The sequence below is a fragment of the Nyctereutes procyonoides genome, unplaced genomic scaffold (assembly GCF_905146905.1).
Source record: "Nyctereutes procyonoides isolate TBG_1078 unplaced genomic scaffold, NYPRO_anot_genome, whole genome shotgun sequence".
In the NCBI taxonomy this organism is placed as follows: domain Eukaryota; kingdom Metazoa; phylum Chordata; class Mammalia; order Carnivora; family Canidae; genus Nyctereutes; species Nyctereutes procyonoides.
In genome coordinates, this window is record NW_026575020.1 from 30,070,195 (window position 1) to 30,089,726 (window position 19,532).

At 46.1% G+C, this 19,532-nt stretch overlaps 1 protein-coding gene across 4 annotated transcripts in view; it reads right to left on the reverse strand.

The window, feature by feature from the left end:
* Positions 1 to 19,532, reverse strand: part of EHMT1 (euchromatic histone lysine methyltransferase 1) — a 144,040-nt gene that overhangs the window by 54,035 nt on the left and 70,473 nt on the right. For 2 of the 4 annotated variants that reach the window (XM_055324076.1, XM_055324099.1), the window contains exons 3-6: positions 14,642 to 15,198; positions 7,670 to 7,847; positions 5,273 to 5,430; positions 4,778 to 4,966 (exon numbers count right to left, since the gene is read on the reverse strand). In XM_055324076.1, coding sequence (XP_055180051.1) covers positions 4,778 to 4,966; positions 5,273 to 5,430; positions 7,670 to 7,847; positions 14,642 to 15,198 — 1,082 coding nt within the window. The remainder of the gene's footprint in view (positions 1 to 4,777; positions 4,967 to 5,272; positions 5,431 to 7,669; positions 7,848 to 14,641; positions 15,199 to 19,532) is intronic. The other 2 variants (XM_055324093.1, XM_055324085.1) reach the window with 2 other exon arrangements.

Genomic DNA, 19,532 nt, shown 5'->3' on the forward strand with positions numbered 1-19,532 from the left:
TGATTTTCTTGAATTTTTTTAGACAGATGATTATATTCTTGGCAAACTCTTCTCCCTTGTCCTTTTAAATATTAATGTTTCTTTCTGGTTCTCATCTTAACAGCATCACAGCAAGAATGATCAACACTGCAATTCTCGTGTTAGGAGAAAAAGGAGCAATCCTTCCCTTTTTTTTATTATTGACATTAGAAATGTTTTAAAGGGACGCCTGGGTGGCTCAGCGGTTTAGCACCTGCCTTTGGCCCAGGGTATGATCCTGGAGTCCTAGGATCGAGTCCCACGTTGGGCTCCCTGCATGGAGCCTGCTTCTCCCTCTGCCTCTCTCTCTCTCTCTCTCTCTCGGATAAATAAATAAAATGTTAAAAAAAAAGAAATGTTTTAAAAATGTTCACTACTAAAGAACTTTTTTTTTTTTTAAGGATTCTGATATCTTCAGTCAGGTTTATTTAACGCAAGCTATCTTTAAATACGATTAAGCAGTTTTTATTTAAAAAAGACTGAACAATGAGGGGCGCCTGGGTGGTTCGGTTGGTTAAGGGTCTGCCTTTAGCTTAGGTCATGATCCCTGGGTCCTGGGATTGAGCCCTGCATCAAGATCCCTACTCAGTGGGGAGCCTACTTCTCCCTCTCCCCCCAGCCCCTGCTTGTGCTTTCTCTTGCTCTCTCAAATAAATAAAATCTTTATTAAAAAAAAAAAAAGCAATGAAATTGCCAATTAAAATACACAAACTAGCAACTTAGTCAACTCCAGTTCCTTCTGAAAGTTCTATAAGGTGACTATGACTGAGAGGTCACTGTATAACGGGTCACCTGATAACTGCACATGTGATGGCTACAAGGAGTAAAGCATAATTTCAAAATCCGAGGAAACTGGAAAGAGAAGTGTAACATGACAATGACTGGAGTCTGATGTGGAGCAGAGATGTAAGTAAGCCAGGAAGAGATCACACAGTGCAGGGAAAGGCTCAGTAGGTGGGTGGCAAGCAGAAAACCCCAACACCGCAGGACAGAACTCTACTCACCAGGCCCCATTACAGCCTGGACTAGGAGGAAGAGTCCAGCTCTCCTCTAACCAATCCCCTCAATGGCTGTGGCACTCAACTGCCATGCAACCAGTCCTGGGACTGGCTTCCAACCCAAATGGGCAAGATAAGGATGCCAATCCTATCAGTGAGAAGGTAGCCACAGTGGAAGAAGATATGTTGACAACACATACAAGGAGCTCATTTCCTACAATTTTTAAGATTTCATTTTTAAGTAATCTCTATTGTCAGCATGGAGCTCTAACTTAGAACCCCGAGATCAAGAGTTGCATGCTCCACCAACTGAGCCAGCCAGGTGCGCCTCCTGCAAAAAATGATCTTTAGAAAGGACAAACAGGGACACCTGGGTGGCTCAGTGGTTAAGTGTCTGCCTTTGGCTCAGGTCGTGATTCCAGGGTCCTGGGATCAAGTTCCGTATCAGGTTCCCCGCAGGGAGCCTGCTTCTCCCTCTGCCTGTGTCTCTGCCTCTCTATGTCTCTCATGAATAAATAAATTAAATATTTAAAAAAAGAAAGAAAGGACAAATAACCAAAGAGATAAAAATGGCTGAGTCCTACATAGACACTTGACAAAAGAAGGCATCCAAATCGCAAATAAACATGAAAAAAGTACCCAAGCTTCTTGGGAATCAGGAGACAACGAATCAGAACTATAATGTAACATCTCGACACTCGCTGGCTAGGCAATACCAAGTCTGTCAAGCCAGGGCTACAGGAGGACACTCATGCACTGGTGGTGGGAGAGCTGTGTGGTCACGCCCACCACTGGTCACATGACATGGCAATTCCAATGTGGGTGTGCCCCCAGGAACACACAGGAACGCTCACAACAATGTCATCTGAAACAGAACCAACTACGAACAGCCCAAATATCCATCAACAGTGGGATGGAAACATAAATTGGAAGTCACCCAAAGGAATACTGTATTTTAGTAGCTCTTGGACATTCTGGTCTCGGGAACCCTTTGCTCTATTAAAAATTACTGGGAATGACAAAGCACTTTTGTTGATTTGGTTATGTTCATTAACACTATTGTACAAATTTAAATGGAGAAATGAGTACACAAGAAAGTAACTCCAATGAGCGAAAGGTAAAATGGTAACTAGTGTTCTGGCATTATTAAAATGATTTGACCCCCCCAGACCCTCTGAAACAGCCCCCTCAGATGCCACTTTATAATCTACTGTGAATTAACAATGAAAATGCATGAATAATATATATAAACTTAACAAACATAATACTGAGCTAAACAAGTCACACTCCAAGAAAGGAAAGCATATGCATGATTCCATTTACATTAAGTACAGAAACCGAGAAGACAGTTCTGCAGGGGACTGGGCGGGCCTGCAGGGGAGGCTGGCACAACTCACGCCTGTGAGCTGAGTGGTGGCACAGGTGCAGTCACTCTCTCATCAGTGAACTGTTCCTTGTCACAGCTGAAATCATAAAGTCATATCCCAAATCCAAAAACATAAAGCTGAACTTTAGAAAATACTAGTTTTTCTCATTTAATCTGTTAAGTCTTATCAATAGGTTTCCTGTAATAAACTAGTGTCTTCCTGAGGGAAGCTCTACCTTCTTTACGACTGTTATGATGCAAGTATATAGTTGTGTCTGACCAACATTATTTCAAGATTGGAAGTGAGTCTGGCCTCAGAAGGAGCTAGTGTCCATTCCCATCTTTTATTCTCTGGAGTAGTTCACATAATAAACCCATTGCTTTATTATTATTGCTGATTTATTTAGATTGGCTCCTGTCATCTTATTTTGTTTTACACTTGGCCATACTGTCCTCATTATTCTGCTTTTACTTGTTTTCTGATACTTTTTGTTAGCTTTATTCCATTTCATTCTTTCCTTTATACCAATGTATAGAGTCATTCAGTATTACTCAGCATCCAGATTCTCTCTGAAGAGCAAAAACCAGAAAGAGAGTCAATTCCATATGCCATATGGTGCTCAATAGAGATGACATTTTATATCAGCAGGGAAAGAAACGTCAGACAATAAATGGTGCTCATATCATGTGGCTATAACCATTTTGAGGGAAACCATAGGACCCTAACCTCACATTTTAACTAAAAAGTTTTACTGAGCTAGGATTTATATACCATTAAATATATCCATTTTGAGTATATCTACCTCATATTTTATCCGAAAACAAATATACACGAATCAAGTATTTACACATAATGAAACCAATGAAGTATTAGAAGACACCTTACATGTTGATTTATTCAGAATCACCAATAAAAAAGATCTGCTTATTGTACTCAGAACCCAGAACCCAGAAATCATAAATAGACTAGTACCTGTAGCTTATAACATAAGAAAAGCCATCCCTCAAAACTCTGAGAGCCGGATGGAAAGGCTGTAACTACAGAGCACAGTACTTTTACTCAAAATGTAAAAAGCTAGTCAACAAAATTACTTTTTTATTTAAATTTATTTTTTATTGGTGTTCATTCAATTTGCCAACATACAGAATAACACCCAGTGCTCATCCCGTCAAGTGTCCAACTCAGTGCCCATCACCCAGTCACCCCTACCCCCTGCCCACCTCCCCTTCCTTCCACCACCCCTAGTTCGTTTCCCAGAGTTAGGAGTCTTTCATGTTCTGTCTCCCTTTCTGATACTTCCCACTCATTTTTTCTCCTTTTCAACAAAATTATATATTTCAAACAGGTCACTATTTCAATGAACCCACCTGAACTTCTCAGCCTCCCGTTAGCTTTAGAAGATTGCATCAGATACAAAGCCTACGTTATATAAAGAGGGTCCAAAGCGGGGATCCCTGGGTGGCTCAGCAGTTTAGTGCCTGCCTTCAGCCCAGGCGTGATCTTGGAGTCCCGGGATCCAGTCCCACATCAGGCTCCTTGCATGGAGCCTGCTTCTCCCTCTGCCTGTGTCTCTGCCTCTCTCTCTCTCTCTCTCTCTCTCTCTCTCTCTCTCTCTCTGTGTGTCTATCATGAATAAATAAATTAAAATCTTAAAAAAAAAAAAGAGGGTCCAAAGCTGTCTCAAAAAGGTATACACAGAACAGTCAAGACACAGCCGTCTCCAACGGGCCACCTGGTTCTCAACTCCTCCCATTCCTCCTCACCTAATTCATCCCCCTCAGAACTAAAAGCATAAACCATGCCCAGATGTCAGCACCTGCCCAGAACTGTGTTCTACTCGGTCTACGCCTAGTGCCCCTGCAGACCCTGCCTAGTGCTGAGTCCCTGGGGCCACCTGCAGACTGACTCGTGACTGCACCAGAGCACATCCTCGGGGATGTGAGTGGTATGTGATGAGGACACACCTGGTGTTAACAGACTGCATGTGATGGCTCAGCAGGCCTGCTCAGAAGCCCTGGATGCTCACTCCAACAAGGAGGAAGAGTCCTTCCCAGACCTCACCGGCAGGAGGGCTGCACCCGTAGTATGCCCGGGACTAAACAAGGTCAGTCACCCCATGGCCAGTGATGGGCAGCTGCCACTGGCACACAGTCAACCCTCAGTGTATCCCTGTTCATCTAGAACTGAAACAAACTCCAGATGTTTACTGCTGTACAAGAAGACACACACTCCTCTGATGAAAATAAATCTAAAACTTCAAGAAAACAGAATGCAAGCACCCAAATCAGAAGGAAATAGGGAAATGACTGGGGTGGAGATGGGCCAGACTGGCTCTCACAGGACCGACAGCCCAGCATCTGTACCCCTCCACGAGGCAGTGAGAAAATGGCCTACCTTCTGGGTTCGGTCAGTTTCTGACACACTCCCCTTAGAGGTCCTGCTGTCCTCTGTGGGAAACGCAGCAGCCTGCTCAGCTCCCTGGTCCTCGTCCTCATCGAGCTCCTCCGACTCGTCCTCCTCCGAGTCCAGCTCCAAGCTCTCCCCGTTCACGTGAAGGGTGCTGGCGCCCAGGTCCTTATCACCCTGGAACACGGGCAAGTGCACACTGTCACGCTGAACCCCAGCATGAGGAGCAACCTGCCAACTCCCGTCAGGGCATGGCCTGCAAGGTGGGACACAGCGATTCTGCCAGGGGTAAGAGCCAGGAAGGGAGAGGGGAGAGGTCAGAGAGCACTGGGCAGGAGGCTGTGCCCCAGAGCTTGGGTTCCTTCAAAAGGGACCAAGGTCATCGAATTACTGATAACCTCCCATGGTTCTCTTGTCAAAAAGGTCCTGACACAGACGTGGATTTCCAAGCACATGTGCCAACAATGCAGGCGCGCGCCTTACCTTGGAACCCACAGTGGAATGAGTTATACTCTTAAACATCTCAATCACCGTCCTCTGTTTTAATACTTTGGTCTTTTTCTTAGGAACCAGGCTATAGGTTCCCATTCTTCGTTTTTTCTTCCGAGATACTGCAGCTGCTAAAACAAAAGGCAAGCAAGCTAAAAAAAAAAAAGTCAAAAGGGGACAAGAAAGGAAAAGAAATACCATTCAAATGCTTTTTAAAGGTAGGTGAGAATTCACAAAATCTGATTACCAAAATCATCAGCATGCCACCACAGTGACAGGCATCTCTTACTTGTCCTAAGTCACACAGAGAAAGCTGACAGTACTTACTCACAGCAAAAGCTAAGCTGTGTGGATGGCAAACCCAATCACCCTGCTGCAAGCAGAGGTGCAAGGAAGAACCACCAACCATCAGAAGCAAGGCCCTGGAGTGCCTCCCACACCAGTCCCCTGCCCCTAGATGATCCGATCCCCAGGAACGATGCGGCTGCAAGAACGAGGCTAAGGTGGCCTCGCTTCCAGTCACTGGGGATGGGCCACGTCTGTCTCCTGGATAGACTTCTCACCCACGACAAGAAGTAAATTGCAGTCCCTAGACGTGTCCGCCACTGAAATGTAGCCATGCAACCCCAGCCAGTCTGTCCTCCCCTGGACCCTTTACCCAGCACCATCCACCTTGCCCAGCAGTCCACCAACTGAGGGGAAAGAAGCCTTTGACAAACTACACAGGTACACAAGGTCAAGGAAGGCACAGGCCAGGAAAAAGCAAATAGCTGAGGGTCTGGGGTTTCCCGACAAGCTGGGGCTCCTGGGGAATCAGGGCTCCCGATTCTATTCTAGATAAAGCACAGCTACAGGCTGACTGATTTTACGGAAGGAGGCTCTCTATGATATTTTATTTTTTTTAAAGTTACAGGGTTTACAAAAAATCTGAAAACCACTTAACAGAGGCAGCTAGAGAACCTAAGCTCCATTCCATTCTCACTCCACAAAGTGGAAGAGTAGAGTGCCTCAAAGAGCAGGCACACATGTGACCTACACAGCTGCGAGGGCCATGCAGACAGCCCCACAAGCAAGTGGCCTCAAGGTCACCAGGTGTGCTTCAGCCCAAAGCCAAGGAGCACACAGGACATCTGGGACAGTCACCCACGAAGCATTCACTAGGGTGGTTCTGAAAGCATAACTGGTCATGAAGAAGCATGGCTCTGTCCATTACATGCTAGAACAGGGTGATAAGATGGCAGGGGTGTGTGCAGGCTGAGATGCGTGTCCTGTACAATCACAGGACAAGGAGTAAGATGCACTTTGCAGCCCCTGAGTCTGCACACCTTCCTCCTTGTGTTGCAGCATGATGGGAAAGTAACAAGAACCTCTGGGGCTATCACTTTAGTAATTAAAAATACTAATAGAGAGAGATGACCTGAAAGCTTAAACCTGAATGAGCTGACTCCAACACTCCCCCCACAGCTCAAGGGAAGAAAGCTGGGCAGGGGAAGGAGTGAGGTTTGAAGAAAATAGAGGTGGAGGACACAGTCACAAAAGGCCACGTCCAAGCACGCCTTGCCCATTCCAAGACACCTGACCAGCAGGAAGGAGCACTACCCCCCACATAGGCTTCCTGTATCTCCCACGACCCTGAAAGACACACTAGCAATTCTGTAATAAGGCAACGCAGTCATGATGATGCTTCCCTCTGCAGGAGACACTTGCAGGTGTGGAAGTTGTGATTCTGGGAACTTTCTTGGGAGGCGACACCACCAGGAGTGCCTGACCTACATGAAGACTTACAGACTTACACAACAGTATGAATGTGCTTGATGTCTCCCCTTTCTGCACTGGGGAGAGTTACCACATCTCTGCAGGAACTCCAGAGGAAGCCCCTTGCTTGAGACATGCCATCCCATCATCCTCCCTGTGGGGCCACTCATACAGCCCCACCTCCTGCAAAGGCTCCAACAAGGGATCCAGCGTTCACCCATCCCCTCAACTGACCCTGCACAGAAGCAAGCTCAAAAGAGCAAGAAATCCCATGGAAGTGGCCAGTAGCAGAACCAACCTTAACTCAAAGGTCTCCCCAGTACACTGTGTGTTTCCAATAGCTCTTAGTTTATAAACTGAGGGGAGTTCTCAAATCTAGACCCTTCCACCCAATTAGAACAGGGGATAAGACTTAATGAAAACAATCTTCATTTTGAGGTTGACAACAAGTGTAGAAAGTAATGATTAGAACAGAGGTGTGACAGTCCTCTGCAAGTTTACGGAAGGGCCTGCTGACTCAACCACCACTCATCTCGAGCACATGCACTCTTACAGTCAACATGCTTCTAGTTTCACAAGGTGCACGTTCATAACACGCCATCAGAAAAGCAACACAATGGTTGGGTTTTCTATTACCTGTCTGTGACTTTGTGGTGGCCATGTAGCACTGGTTTTGAGGTAGAGACTGAAGGGGTGGGAAGGGGGGTAAAAGCTGCTGTCGTCCAAAATCAGAAAGGTTTTTGTTGATCTCCTCTTTTGGCTCCTCATGATCTCGAGCTTCTCGAACTTCTCTGGGATCCTTACTGGCTGCATGCTTCAAAACAAAAACAATTAATAACTGTAATTACACATAAGCAGATGGCCACTGAAACAACATGCCCCTAAAATGCTGCTCCTTTCCTCAAAAACCTGCCTTGACCAAGAGAAGAGATAAAAGAAAGAAGACAAAATACAAAGCCTGCCGTCATCACAGAGCACCTGGCACTGATGCACATGTGCCCAGCCACTCCTTGGATGACATGAGCCACCATCTGCAAGCTAAGAACGGTGCTGACAAGGATGAGGAGCAAGAGGAAGCAGCAACAGCAGTAACCGTATATGGCACATGAACCCTGGAATACTGTTTACCTGGCCCTTTACAGGAAAAGTGCTAACCGCTGATTTAGGTAAATGTATTACTAAGTAAAGTGCTTTCACAGTCTATCATTCTCACGGCTGCACTATGCAACACTCCCCCCACAACAGATAACCACACTACATTTTTTAAGTTATCTTTTGCTCACAATTTCACCAATCTCCTAAATCTGTCTTCTGGCTCAGCCTTCCAAGACCCTGGCAGCCTGCAATACTGTCGTTAAATCCCTTGTACCTATTAGCAGTGCTGCCTTCATTCCAGACTGCCTAGACACAACTAACCCTCTCCCCATCATCTGCTTCCCTAAAATCGCCTACAGCTCCAAGATAGTTGAATCTCATATCAAATTCCATTTAACCAAGTTTTATTTTATGCGCAGTAGGGGAAATAAATGGTAAAGAAATAGCATCCTTCAATAAATGGTTCTTGGAAAAGGGATCTCCACATGCAAAAGAATGGAGGTGGACCCTTACCTTACAAATACTAATTCAGAATGGGTCAAAGATCTAAATCTATAAAACTCTTAGAAGAAAACACAGGAGGAAAGCTTCATAACATTCAATTTAGCAATGATTTCTGGATAGAACACCAAAAGCACAGGCAACAAAGAAAAACAGATAAATCAGACTTTATCAAGATTAAAAATTTCTGTTCATCAAAGGACAGAATCAGGGAACCCTGGGTGGCGCAGCGGTTTGGCGCCTGCCTTTGGCTCAGGGCGCGATCCTGGAGACCCGAGATCAAATCCCACATCGGGCTCCCGGTGCATGGAGCCTGCTTCCCCCTCTGCCTATGTCTCTGCCTCTCTCTCTCTCTCTCTCTGTATGACTATCATAAATAAATAAAAAAAATTTTTTTTTAAAAAAGGACAGAATCAATAGAATGAAAAGGCAACCCAGAGAATGGGAGAAAATATTTGTAAATCACATATCTGATAAGGGATTAATATCCAGAATACATAAAGAACTCCTACAACTGACCAACCAACCACCTGATTAAAAAATGGGCAAAGCATCAGATTACACCTTTCTCCAAAGACATACACTATACACATGAAAAGAGGCCAAACATCACTGATCATCAAGAAAATGCAAATCAAAACCATAATGAGATATCACCTCACACCATTAGGGATGGCGACTATAACGAATAAAAGAATACAATCCCAAAAAACTGTCAATTATACTTCAATTAAAAATAACAAATACTGGGATGCCTGGGTGGCTCAGTGGTTGAGTGCCTGCCTTTGACTCAGGGTGTGATCCTGGAGCCCCAGGATTGAGTCCCGCATCGGGCTCCCTACATAGAGCCTGCTTCTCCCTCTATGTCTCTGCTTCTCTGTTTCTCTGTATCTCTCATGAATAAATAAATGAAATCTTAAAAAAAAAATACTGAAAAGGATTTGGAGAAATTGGCACCTTTGTGTGCTGCTGGTGGCAATGTAAAATGGTACAGTTCGGCAGTTCCTCAAAAAGCTAAACATAGAATTACCATGTGATCCAGTAATTCTACTTCTGGATATACCTAAAAGAACTGAAAACAGAGTCTCTGAGCTATTTGTCCACAACAGTTCATAACAGCATAATTCACAGCAGCCCAGGGGTGGGTATAAACAAGACGTGGTCTGACCATACCTGGACCACCATCACTCAGCCCTAAAAGGAAGGAAATCCCAGCACCTGCTACGACGTAGACCTGAGGACATGGTGCTGAGAGAGATAAGCCTGGCACAGGACAGATTCTGTACAAGTGAAAACGCCCAGGAGGCCTCAGAGAAGTCGGATCCACAGACATGGGAGGGTCGGGGGCGGGGGGGGGGGGGAACGACACAGGGTTTAATGGGACTGAGTCCAGTCTGGGAAGTCGCACGGGTCCTGAGGACCAATGGGGGTGGGGGGGCACCACGCACACCAGTATGAATGTGCTTGATGTCCCCACCCTAAAATGTGAGCTACCTGGGAGCATGGCCTGGATTCCTGCTCTTGGGAGACAGCCCAGCGGGACTCACACTCAGCTCAGAGACCCTGTCTGTCACTTGGCAGGGAGAATGTGTCCCAGTCCTGGAGTGCCCTTCCTTCTCCCCACACAAACCCCCCACCCCCGCCAAGTCCATAATTAACCTGCCCTCAGCACAATGAGCACTGTTCACATGTAACTTGTCAACCCTGTAAAATTCTCCAGTGTCTCTCAAACATACCAAGTTGCCTCTAAAGAGGTCACTGCTGGAGCAAAGGAGTCAGGTAACGTTCCTTCTGTTTCCTGCAAACTGCCCCGTACACTGTGACACTGTGTGGCCACAGTGACTCTCAGCCTCCACCAGCTCTTTTCACAGGCAAATGCAAAAGATGATCTTAAAGTACATATAAATAAGAGGCAAATTTAAATCTCAGGAGGAAACAGTCACAAGAGGCTAATTCTCACTTGGACGCAACATCTTTAAGATGTTATTTCTGAAAATCTGAAAGAAAAAAAAAAATCTAGAGCTGAACTTGGGTGAAGATTCTAGACTCCATCAGGGCTCTACTATCAGACAACAGCAAAAAGGATGAAAGAGACACTGACTTAAGGGAGTAGCACCCACTGCTGTGATGGAGCCTCAAGCACCCAGCCAGTCCCCGCTTCCCAAACGTGGCACAGGCTGCAGAGAGAGGTAGCAGCCACATCACTGCTGCAGCCCCGGAGTGGGAGGCCCACGGGTCTGGCCCCTGCTGGCCATATCCACCCACAGCCCTCTGCGCCTCGGCTCTCCCCTTCTGCCAGGAGATCAGTCCCTGAACCACCAGCCAGGCCCCTGTCAGCTCAGCGTGAGCTCTCTCAGCCCAGCCACCTTCTCCTTCCAGACACTGAATTCCAATGGCAATGAACAAGGACTTACACAATTTTGACATTCAGAACTACCTCTCTTGGAGCCGAGAGCTCCAAGAACAAGGCTATATCTTTTGCCCAGAACCTAGAGAATACCAGTGGCAGTGGTTCTGTGTGGAAGCGGAGAGGGAGAATGTGGTGACAGGGACACAAAAGGAGAAGGCTGGAGGGCCACCATGCTGAGGCCCAAAGGAGCGGTCACACTTCAACCAGGGAGACAGTCTGCAAAACAGGACATAGTTAACAAACTTCCACTTTCTCTGCCACTTTCTCTTTCCGACAGCACCCACACTGGGTGAGAGGGGGCTTCCACACTGCCAAGGGACACCAGCCACATGGCAAGAACATGTCTTCAGTTTTAAACTCTTAGAAAGAAAATGGTTTTAGTATCACAAGCCTGTAATACTCATCACTGGAATGACTGATTTTAAAAACACAATTTTCAATAACACAAGGTCTCCTAAGAAAATCAAACAAGATGAACTGAGTTTGGGGAGCAGAGAACCTCAAGGGCAAGAGAGGCCAGGTCTGGAGCCAGGGGGCTCCATTTCAGATGGGCCCTCAGGAACTCCGCTGCCTTGGCTAGTCTTGGCGCTACATCACTGTGACTTCTGCCCTCCCATGGGCCAGGGGCAAATGAAGGTCCCAGCTGTGCGGCAGGCAGGGATGGTCTTCAGGATATCTGTTTCTAAAGTCTTAACATCCGCCTGTCCTCTGTCCTGACCACTGACCAAAATGATATGTGTGACAATCAATTGCACACCACTAACAATTATAATAACTCAATTTAGCACACAGCGAACACGGAGATAAGCCTATATGGTCAGAGAAATTTCTTGAAATTAAATATCAAACTGCCTTTTTTTCCTTTAGAGGTATAAGACAGAGTGACAATAAAAGATCCTCAAGGATAAACATATATTAGAATAAAATCCTGGAAGTGGGAACAAAATAAAAGTATAATTTCAAGGAGATAAATGAATAATATAAAGCTGTAAATAATGTAAATAATGACATGTATTTTTTTTAATACTTTATTTATTCATAAGAGACACACAGAGAGAGAGGGAGGCAGAAACACAGGCAGAGGGAGAAGCAGGCTCCATGTAGAGAGCCCAACATGGGACTCAATCCCAGGTCTCCGGGATCACGACCTGGGCCGAAGGCAGGTGCTCAACCGCTAAGCCACCCGGGCGTCCCATGACACGCATTTTAAAATTGATAATGGTAAGCCAAAAAATGGCAGGAAAAAATAATGAATGTCACTTTAAACCTGATGTCTGATATAAAAACTAACTCAAAATGGACCATATATTTATAAAAACATAAGACTATATAAAAATTAAAGGCTTCCTTAAAAATTACAGAAAAACCTTGGGACCCAGGGCTAGACAGAGAGTTTGTAGACATGAAGCCAAAAGCAAAGCCATAAAAGAAAGAAACACTGATGAAGTGGACTTGGTCAGAATGATAGGAGGGCAAGGAGAAGCCACAGATGGAAATGTCCACAAACCAATCCATGGCAGAGGGCTCATACCCAGAACTCTGAATGTTCACAAAACAACTAGTTGTGAAATGGGCAAGACATTTCACAAGAAAGGACACATAGATGGCAAATAAGCACATGAAAGATGTTCAGCATTACTGGCCATTAGGGGTGTTCAAATTAAAACCATGATGAGGAGTCACAGCTAAAATAAAAACTAGCAGTGATGCCAAATGCCAGCAACGACGTGAGAAACCAGACTGCTCATACCTTGCTTCTGGGAGTCTAAAATGGGATAGCCTTTCTGGAATCTGGTTTGGCAGTACTTATAAAGCTAAATATCCAATTAACATATGACCCTGCAATTACATCCCTGGATATTTAACCCAGAGAAATGAAAATTTCTGTCCAAAGAAAAATCTGTACATAAATGTTCAAAGCAACTTTAACATAAGAGCCTCAAACTAGAAAACCCCTAAATGCCCTTTGACCTGTGAGCCAGTAAGCTCTGGGACATACACATCCCAGAAAAGGCAAGGAAAGGCAGGGAGCCATGGACACACAGTCAGTCCCACAGGAACTGAGCCGCTCTCAACAACCCCAGCTTTCTACGGAACACCTGACATGACATGGTATGGAGATGGGACACAGGAGTCAGGGGACAGGGTGGGTGGGGATGAAGGGGGACACAGGGAGCTGTGTGTTGCTGAGTGTTCACAGAAATCTACACTGTGTTCTGCTGTGTAAATGTTACCCTAGGGGAGACCAGGTGAAGGGTACATGGGGTTTCTCTGTACTTTTTTTCAGTTTCCTGTGAATCCCTAGTTATTAAAAAGGTTTTTTTTTTTTTTTCCTAAGTTCTGGGATGTACACAAGAATCCTGCAAAAGGCAGGGCCAGACAGTCTAGGAGGGGCAGGGCCTGCACAGTGAGACAGGTCAGCACGGGGATGCAACCACGGCTCCCCACGATCACTGCAGGCAGGCTACAAGAAATGCAAGTAGAGCTCACCATCAAGGAACACAAAACCACAGAAAGAAGGAAGAGCACACCCCTGGGGAGAAACATCAACACAAACTCCCAGCTGTGGAAACAGGAGTCATGGCAGAGACTATGAAAGAACTGTAACTAATGTCTTTTGAAGGATAAGACAAAATATAACTAAATTAACTAATTAGGGATATTGGGTATGAAAAAAAACTGTCAAAAGTAAAATCATCAATATATAGAATGAATAGCAAGAATGTCAAGTGCTAAAGAAATCAAAGCTGGAAAACAAGACCCCTGTGTCCATGTCAAGAGCTCCACAGAAAGAAAAGATGCACAAAGCATTTTTCTAGAACTGAGGAAAGACATACATGTCAGACCAACAGGGCCCGCAGACACAGGCTCATTCCTGCAGCCCTGGAAGGCTGCAGAGAGGAAAGCGCACAGACTGGCTTCCCAATGCTCGCCAGCAACTCCAGGTACAAGAAATGCCAAGGGAGCACAGCCACAAACCCAGAGTCACGTGGACCTGGGAGGGCAGCACACGACCACAGACATTCTGACAAAACACACCAGGCACAGGCATAGAACACTTGTTGGTGGCAAAAGCCACCTCATCCAGCACAATACTGGGTTCCCGCTGCCTGCTCCCTGCACCTGGGAGCCCGGCATGAAGACAGGCGTGGGCAGGTCTTCAGCATGCCCCTTGTCCCTTCCCTCTATCACATCGAGAACCCAACCAACTTCATGGCTACTTATTTCCTAGAAGAGTCAGTGCTCAGTCTTCCTGAGCTGGAATGAAAGCCCCCAGGCCCAGAGAGAGGAGTAGCCTCTCTCTGTACCAGCCTCTGATGCATCTTGTCAGTGGGCCAGAGGGATCTAGAGGCAGCACCCAGCCCAGGCAGCGGCCTGAGAGAGGTTGTCTGCTTGTCGTTCATGCCTGAACTGTCAGCAGCCTCTCCTAATCCTCCCAGGCCCAGAGACAACCACCTGTTGGCTAACCACGACCATTTACTGGTCTTTCTCTTCCACGCGCAGAGTCCATCTGCCATCACTTCAACAAAAGAGAACACAGACAGGAAGGAAACAACATGACAGACATGAGAGTGGCCCCATCCTGACAGGGATTGCATTACCAGGCCCAGGATGGATTTTGGCATGGTCTTCCGTGCCCTGTGAACCTTGACGTCGGCACCAGGGGCCGTGGGCTTCCTGTCCTCTGCATCTTTACTTGCTTCCCCGAGCTTGGCCGGTGCTGTGGCTGGCGTCTGAGAAAAAGCACTGGGAGTCCTCCCTTTGCCAGAACCTCCGGGAAGGGTTTTCGCAGCATGACCAGGAAGCGAGGAAGCCAAAGTGCTGGTAATCCGCATGGGCTGCTCCTGCAGGGATGGTTTATTCAAGAAGTATCCATTGCTCCCGAGGACAGAAGTCTGTGTAAAGTCATCTGTGTTGACGTGGTTTTGCTTCCCCATTTCACTGTCTCTCTCTGAAACTCCATTTTCAGCTATTCGAGCTAGTTTGTTGGTACCTTCCTGTGGGCTGACCGCAGAGTTCTCCTGAGTGTGCTGCGCTACGGTCATGTGACTGCTAGCCTCACTTGTTCCACAGGACCCATTGGCTTCGCTGTCTGCGGCCACGGGGGCCTCTCCTCCCTGCTTCTCTGCTGAGCCTCCATCAGCTGCCATAGAGATCTCTGTGAACAGAAGAGACAGCATCAAAGGTTGTGGCCCTGCCCTGTCACCACACAACCCACACAACAGTTAACGCGTCCCTGAGTGGGGTTTACATAAGACTACTCAAAGAAAATAATTTCATTTCATGTACAAAGATTTAAGTTCAAACAGATTAAATATAAAATGATATCTTAGGGGTGCCTGGCTGGGTCAGTCAGAAGAGCCTGTGACTCTTGATCTCAGGGTTGTGAGCTCAAGCCCCATGCTGGGTGTAGAGCTTACTTAAAAATAAAAATTTAAAAATCTAAAATAATAATGATAATAATAATAAAATGATGTCTTAAACATTAACTTTGAAAATTAATTGGTTAAAGTTTGGAGAAGGCCAAACCCTGAGCAGAGGAATCTACCCTGAGCTCAGGCAAACTGGCTATCTGCCCATCCTGTGTGTGAGGTAGAGCAGGGCCTGCAGTTCCACCTTGGCAGACACAGCCTAAAACCAGAAACACAAGATAAACACTTCCCATTTGTTGAGTAAATTAATTTTTAAGACAGCAAGATCTCAGAACCCATTGCACAGATCTGCATGTCTACCAGGAACAAACATGCCACTGTAAAATAAAACTGAGCATGGTTTACAGACAGAAAGCAAAGCTTCAGAAGTACCTTCACAAAAATAAACTTAAGGAAAATGGGTAATAAACCAAGAAAAAGGGTCATATTTTCAGCAAATCAGCCAGAAGGCCCATTACAAATATCTGGACTACAAGCCCACTCTCTGTAGAAGCTCGGTCTCCCAGGACAGCTCGGCAGACCTTGTCCAGGACCTGCCATAAACAAATGCATTTCATAACAGAAGATCTGCAAACATATCCAGCCTCACTGACAGACTAATGCAGAAAACCCATGGTTACACCACTGGATGCAAGAAGAGCTTCAGTCAGTTCCAGACTCTGCCCGCCCCAGTCCCCTGACTCCACTGACTCCCACAGGAGACCCCTCATCACAGTGCTGATCGTCTGTTCCTCCACCCTGGAGCGTGAGGTCTGCAGGGACAGAGTTTTGTCTGTCTGCCTGCTACACACCCCGAGACAGAAAGGTCTGGGACACAGTATAAGCACAGCAACACTCCCTCAATGAATACAAGGGTTTTGTTTTTTTTTTTTTAAAGCACCCGCAGCAAGGCAGAATAGGCGGGACCTTACGTGGACAGAGTTGGCAAAGGCCACACACCATGATCTGCAGGAAGCATGTGTTTATTCAAAAATAAGTAATCTGGTGGCACCTGCGTGGCTCAGTTGGTGAAGTGTTAGAATCCTGGTTTCAGCTCAGGTCATGATCTCGGGGTCATGAGACTGAGCCCCATATTGTGCTCTCCGCTCCACAGAGTCTGCTGGAAATTCTCTGTCCCTCCCCCTGCTTGCACGTGCTCCCCCTCCCTCCCCCTCTCTCTCAAATACATAAATAAATATTTTAAAAAAAATGAATTCTATGTGAGATCAGAAATGCCATTAAGTGTCTCACACAAAAACAGACATACCAGCTGGCACAAGAGGAAACGCAGAAATGAGAGGCTCTGCACTGGACACAAAAGGAAGAACTCTGGCCTCTGTACCCAACACCATCATTTACTTTAAAAATGCAACCAACTAGCAATTAAAACATAAGAGTGCAGTGAGACTGCTGACTTCAAACTCAAGAGCATGTTTCTGTGCTGGCATTAACTAGAAAATATGAGGAGAAAATTCTATTTGCAAAAGCAAGAAAAACTATCAAACATATAAAATTTTAGACAAGACTATTGAAGTCCTCTGTGGAGAAAAAGATTTTAAATGAAAACATGGTCTTAAATGGGATGACCAAATTATGAGGTACCAAGCTGCCTCTAATTTAATCTATAAATTCAGTCATACCCAATCAAAATTCCATCAGTAGACTGAGGAACTCCATCCACTACCTAGTTCTAAAATGTAGAGAGAAAAACAGACTTTCCCAAACAGCAAAGTAAATCATGACAAAGAATAGTAAAAGCACAGGCATCAGAGGATGCGACAGGCCTCTCCATGGCACCACCACAGGAGGAGCTGGGACGCCCACTAGTCCAGGACAGCAGCCCAAGGGGGCAGGGCACGGAACTGTTGTGAGAAGGCCAAAGCCTGGACCTGCTGGTTCAGAATCTCAGAAGGTGGGCTCCACACATCTGGGCCTCACTGAGACCTCTGGAGGCTCTTCCACACATCTGAGTTTGGGAAATACTTGTCCTAAGTGGTCTGAAAACCTCAAAGTTAACAAGGTAAAATGCAGAAAATGGTTCTGTGGCCTAGAAACAGGAAAAAAAATTATTACATATGAAAAGCATAAGTTACAACAAAAATAAGGAAAGATAAATGTGATTACACAGTGTGATGTAACAAGATACAGGTATTTGGTCTCTGCCCACAGCTCCTGACACAGCTCCTGACATGACTCTGGATGGGGCTGGTCCCAGAACGAGGAGGCCACAGCCAGAAGCTTGGCACTTTCAGCCCTGCCCCCATCCCTCAGAGAAGGGAGAGGGGCTGCAGACTGAGCTAATCATCCATCACGCCTATGTGATGACACCACCACGGAAGTCCCTCAAGCGTGGGCTTTGGAGAACTTCCAGGTGGGAGAATACACCCACCCACGTGGGGTGGGTGGTGCACCCAAAGAGGGCTCAGGAGCTCCTCTGCCTCGCCCCGGTGCCCTGCCCTCGGCATCACTACCACTGGGCTGTTCCTGACTCGCCCCCTTTATGACAAACCTGTGACAACACATACGTGTTTCCCTGAGTTCTGGGACCTCAAAGCAGGGGCTGAGGGAACCTCCAGTTCACAGCCAGGCAGTCAAAGTTGTGAGTTCCTTGGGACCCTCTAGGTGGAGCTGGCGTCTGAGGTGGGGGCAGGCCGGTGGAATGAGCCCCTAACCTGTGGGGTTGGAACCAAGCTGACTTGCAGCAGCCCAGCAGGTGTCACAGAAAGCAGGAGACCTGTCTGCCACCGCCTGGGGTCAGCTCATTGTGAGGGGCCTAAGAAGGGAAGGACAGTCTTCCTCTCAGCAGCCAGAATGTGGCTGGCTGCGACCGCTACTAACATCCATTATTCTGAAAGTTCTGGCCAAAGCCATCAAGCAAGCTGGAAAAAGTAACAGAGGGCACTCAGGTCAGTAAGAAGCAGCAGCACGTATCTGTAACTGAGTCATCCACAAGCTGCTGGAGCCGACGACTGAGTTTGGAAAGCTTGATGACAGAAATGAACCTTGATGTAAACTGCCTACCTTATCTAAAAATTAACTCAAAAAGGGAAATAAATCTAAATGTAAAATGTAAAACTATGAAACTCTGAGGGAAAAACACTGAAAAAAATCTTCGATCTAGGGTGAAGCAAGATGTCTTATCCTTGACATCTTTTACAATCCATAAAAGGAAAAGTGATAAATTGGAGTTCAGCAAGATTAAAAACTTCTCTAAACTAAACAACAGCAAATCTAACTGGCGCGGAGACCCCACTTGACACCCACTGACGAGCATCATTAAAAATTCAGACAACAAAAACAACAAAAAATTCAAACAACAGGGTGCCACTACCATACACTGCTGCTGTGATGTCAAATGGTGCCACAGCTTTGGAAAAACAGTTTTGGCAGTTTCTCACAAAAATAAACATACGGGGTACCTGGGAGGCTCAGTCGGTGAAGCATCTGCCTTTAGCTTAGGTCATGATCTCAGGGTCCTGGGATCAAGTCCCGCATCAGGCTCCTAGCTCACGGCGGGGAGGGCCCACCGGGGAGGAAGGTTCTCCCCTCTCCCCCTCTGCCCTCCCCACTCACTCACCTCTCTCTCTCAAGTACATAAATCTTGAAGAAGAAAGAAGAAAGAAAGAAAGAAAGAAAGAAAGAAAGAAAGAAAGAAAGAAAGAAAGAAAGAAAGAAAGAAAGAAAAGAAAAGAAAGAAAAGAAAGGCGCCTGGGTGGCTCAGTGGTTGAGTGTCTGCCTTTGGCTCAGAGTGTGATCCCGGGGTCCTGGGATTGAGTCATACATCAGGCTCCCCCTGCTTCTCCCTCTACTTATGTCTCTGCCTCTGTCTCTCACAAATAAATAAATCTTAAAAAAAAAAAAAAAGACTAAACATACATATAGCATGTGATAGCAAATGTGCTCGTGGGCATTTATCCCAGCAAAATAAAAAGTTTTGTCCAAATGAAAATGAATGTTCACAGCAGCTTTACTGCCACTGGATGAGAACTGGAAACAGCCCAGGTGCCCTTCAGGGCATAAATGGTCAAGAAAATATGGTGCAGCCACAGCATGCTACACTGCTCAAGAAAATAAAGAACTA